At 38.2% G+C, this 4,020-nt stretch overlaps 1 protein-coding gene across 1 annotated transcript in view; it reads right to left on the bottom strand.

The window, feature by feature from the left end:
- Nucleotides 1–735: 735 nt before the first annotated feature.
- LOC137975984 (P2X purinoceptor 4-like) overlaps nucleotides 736–4,020 on the bottom strand; it is a 27,894-nt gene continuing 24,609 nt past the window's right edge. The window contains exon 12 of the mRNA XM_068823221.1: nucleotides 736–1,391. Within this exon, the coding sequence (XP_068679322.1) occupies nucleotides 1,341–1,391 (51 nt within the window). The 3' untranslated portion in view covers nucleotides 736–1,340. The remainder of the gene's footprint in view (nucleotides 1,392–4,020) is intronic.

Here is a 4,020-nt window from a genome sequence, read left to right as displayed (position 1 = left end):
CTTAAAGAGGGGGGGGGGGGGGGGGAAGAATATTTGATCCGAAAGAACTCGTTCCAACGTCACAAGACTAAGACAAGGGATGCTGTACACTCCCACATAAGAGCCAACCTGATATTGAACAACTTATCAAAATTTTACGCCCTGAAAATATGTAACCTGAAACGTGGGCTTATTACAGTGGACTCATGATCTGCATGCTTGGTCGCCATCTTTATTTTTGGAAGAGGAAGGTTGGGCGACACCCTGGAAACGAGGATGGAGGTTTGGGGAGAGAAAAAAAGGGCGAGCGATATTAAGGTGCAACCCTTCCTCAAGGTGGTTCAATATCAACCTCTTTCTCAGGACCTCTCTCTTGGCTTCTGCTCCCGCCTTAGCCTAGAAGCCAAGGGAGATGTCCTGGGAACGAGGTTAGTTCAGTATAACAAGTTTGTTAGAATTGCCCTTTTCCTTTTGACAAAATTCTACCTCATGTTCACAAAAAGCTCACAAGACATTCACTAATGGGTTCGTGAATTCTGCGAACTATCGGATCTGTGCAATAGACTCCTCTTCTTACAGAAAGTTCCTAGTGGATTCTGGGTCGTTCCAGTCCTTTGGGGCGTACCATTAGGAAGGAGTTTTGGCTCCAAGGAAAAGCCCAACAGCTATTACATGTACCAAGGAGGCCAATATAGCAGCTGAAGTTATATCGGGTGATTTTCAGCCAAGTTAGTTCAAACAACCAAGTTGCTTTCCTTTAACTACAAGCAGTTTCCTTGAGTAATTTCAAACTTTAATGCGCCTCACTTCGAAAATAACTACAATATTTCTTTCATATTTGAAACAGTATACAGTATACAGCCTTCGTTCATTGAACAGTTTAAGACACTTATAAATTTGACTCACTACGAATTTTTTCCGTTGAAGCTTCCCCACTCCACTAAAACTGCTTCATTGACGACCAGAAATACCGCTTGTACCGTCTTAATTATTTAACAGTCTACTATGTTAATATTATTCAAATTGCAGTAGTCTCAGATTTTGATTTCCCCCTGGCACTCTCGTTAGAGGTGGAAAACCTTTTTTTGTGAAATTCCTAAAAAATGTTAAATTCTTTTCTAAAACGTGTCGTTTAATTTTGTCTCAGATTTGATTTCTAACCTCGTGTGATTCCCAATGACAAGATTAGAACACATTCCAAAATTCATATTGTGAATTCTTGGTTTTCAGTCGTGTATAAAGAAAGCAATCTCTGCTTACTTTTAAAAAGCGAAATATGACTAGTCTGCGCTTTTGGGTTATGGCGTTTGCGTAAAGTGAATTAGTCCGACTAATTAGGGAACCTTTGAATATTTGAATCGTCATCTTTTTCCCTCTTCCGATGAGCTGCCGCTGTGAAGTAAGCTCTTCTTCTGTAAAAAAAAGGCACAAAAAAATCAAAAAGTTTGTTGTAATCATCACAACTGACAAATGCAACAGAAGATACGGCATGAAACAAGACATACGTCACTTCGAGACCTTTTAAAGGGAACCTCTCCTTCAACAAAAAAATAATACAGTAAACACCCGCATATAAGAACAAGTGGATTAAGGACATCAGGTTGAAATTTGGCCAATAAAGCACCATATAAATAAGAACAAATTCAGCCTGATAAATAAAACATGTCCTTAATACAAAGGGAAAGGGTATTAGGATAAGGAAACAATACAGTACAGTAACTTTTATCAAAGTACTATAATGTTCAGGACCATTACAAACTATAAATTACAAAACAGCATTGTATGTTAATTAAACCCCTAGTAATATGTAATTTGAAGCATTTCTGAAACCAATTTTAAGATCATTTTCAGAGCACTTTCGGGCTGATTCCCCACTAAGCACCCCTCAAATAAGAACACGATCAGCCTTAAACCTGAAAAAAGTGTTCTTATATGCGGGTGTTTACTGTAGTAAATCACAGGAAATAACCGTTACAGTCAAGTCAGTCTAAAGTATTTTCAAAGAAAATGTTTGTATCCGAAATAAATAAGTTTTAGAATCGCCTATTTTTGTTGTCAAATTTCGCGGGCGCCGCCATCTTGAATAATTGTGACGTGTTATGGTTGCCCTATTGTTATTGGACAAAAAATCTTTGTGTCAGAACAATAAGGCAACCGTAACACGTCACAATTATTCAAGATGGCGGCGCCCCCGAAATTTGAGTGAAAATAAGCGGTTTTAAAAGCATCTTTCGAAAAAATTTGTTTGTAAACTTCGGTTTAAACTTATTCTGTTGTAAGAGTGGAGGTCCCTTTAAAAAGAACGAGAACTTACACTACGAGAGAAAACAAGACAACGCCGTAAGAGGAGAAACGATGAAACCACTAAGTCTCCAAATGAGTCGTGCAAACAATTGTGCTAACCAAGGAATGTAATCATCGGATCTACCTCTGGCTCACGCTCCATATTATAATCGGCGGCAAAGCAGAAGGAAACCTTGTCATGAAAATAAAGCGCTTTCCATTCGACCGAAAGTTCTGGAAATTCCGAGGAAGGACTCAAATGGAACAAAACTCTTCTAAGGTAGGTTGAATCGAACCAAGCTTCATCTTCGTTCACACACCCCATCGTTTCTCTTAGCCGGGGTGGAGGGGGAGGGGGCAGCTTCGCACAAGAAAACGAAGTGCTATGGAGTCTATATGGAGACGTAGGAAATTCAATTTTTTCCAACCCATCCTCTATTTTGAATTAACGATTATCGTTAATTCGTAATTTGCTCTGAATTTATCATAGTCATATATTTCTAAACAGATAACCCAAATGTATGGACATAGGACTGAAACTTGGGAATGTTCATTATTAAACCGTCACCTAACCGCTTGACCACCACACCGCTAGCTGCTCAGGGACAATATTTTAAACTCTATTTGACAATGCTGTATTATCACTCGGCAACAAACAATAACGAACAATGCAAAAGGTCGGTATCCAAACTTCACGGCAAAGCTATACATTTTAAAATCAAAGCTTAGGCCTAAATTAGTAATCTAGCTTAGGCCTAATAGGCCGCTTTGGAAAATACCATAATACTCTTTGTTTATCGACCCAAATTTTGCATAGGCATTGTTTTTGTTTTCTCTTGGGACCATTGTAAGTCCCAAGAGAAACTGGAAACAATGCTTATGCAAAATTTGGGGGGACAAGCAAAGAGTATTATGGTATTTTTCGAAGTGGCCTATTGCTCTATAGAAATTGATATTCTATGGTAGACTTAAGGTGGCTCAAACCAGTTTCACACGTTCTTATTAGAAGGATTGACAATACAACACTTTATTACTTAACAGTACAGCTGTAATGTTATGGTACCATATCAAACACTACCCTGCGAGCAGAGTCTCTTTCGATCTTCCTAGATAAGTCGGGAAAAGGAAATAGACTCTGCCAGCCGGCTCGACTTTCTTTGATTTGCCGCCCATCCAAAGAAATGGATGAGTCAGTCCAGTTTTGACTTGTCAAACCTGTTTTTTTTTATTTTGTGCGCATGATCAATCCCACGCGTCATCAATATTTTTTAAATTTACAAATTACAGCATGACAATTTTTAACTGTCTAAATTCCCATGAGTATTTCCTCCGTATGTCGGTTACAGAAGCTAGTTTATTACACATAACATGAGAATTTTATTCCATAAAGCTCATTTGTACAAATCTATACGCTTTATTTTCACATGTGAAAAAGACCTATACAGCCAATCAGAATGGCGTACAGCTATTTCACATGTGAAAGTATAACCAATCAGCGATAGCGTAAAGGCGTTTCCATGCCAATCACTCGTGCATCTCGTGCAAATCGTGCAAATCGTGCAAATCGTACTTTGTTATTGAATTAAATTAAATTTGCATTTGGTTCTATTGTTAGTGAGTTTTTGTTTCTAATTCGCGTTCAGAAAACTATTTTAATGAAAATTCTCATGTTATGTGTAATAAAGAGTTTACGACATAGAAAGTGCTTTGTACGGGGTTTTATTCACTCGTTGTTTGTGTCAAAAACCCTCACTCGCT

Source organism: Montipora foliosa, chromosome 11, assembly GCF_036669935.1.
Source record: "Montipora foliosa isolate CH-2021 chromosome 11, ASM3666993v2, whole genome shotgun sequence".
NCBI classification, from domain to species: Eukaryota; Metazoa; Cnidaria; class Anthozoa; order Scleractinia; family Acroporidae; genus Montipora; species Montipora foliosa.
Note: the sequence above shows the minus strand (reverse complement) of the source record. Positions and strands in the feature narration are given on the sequence as shown.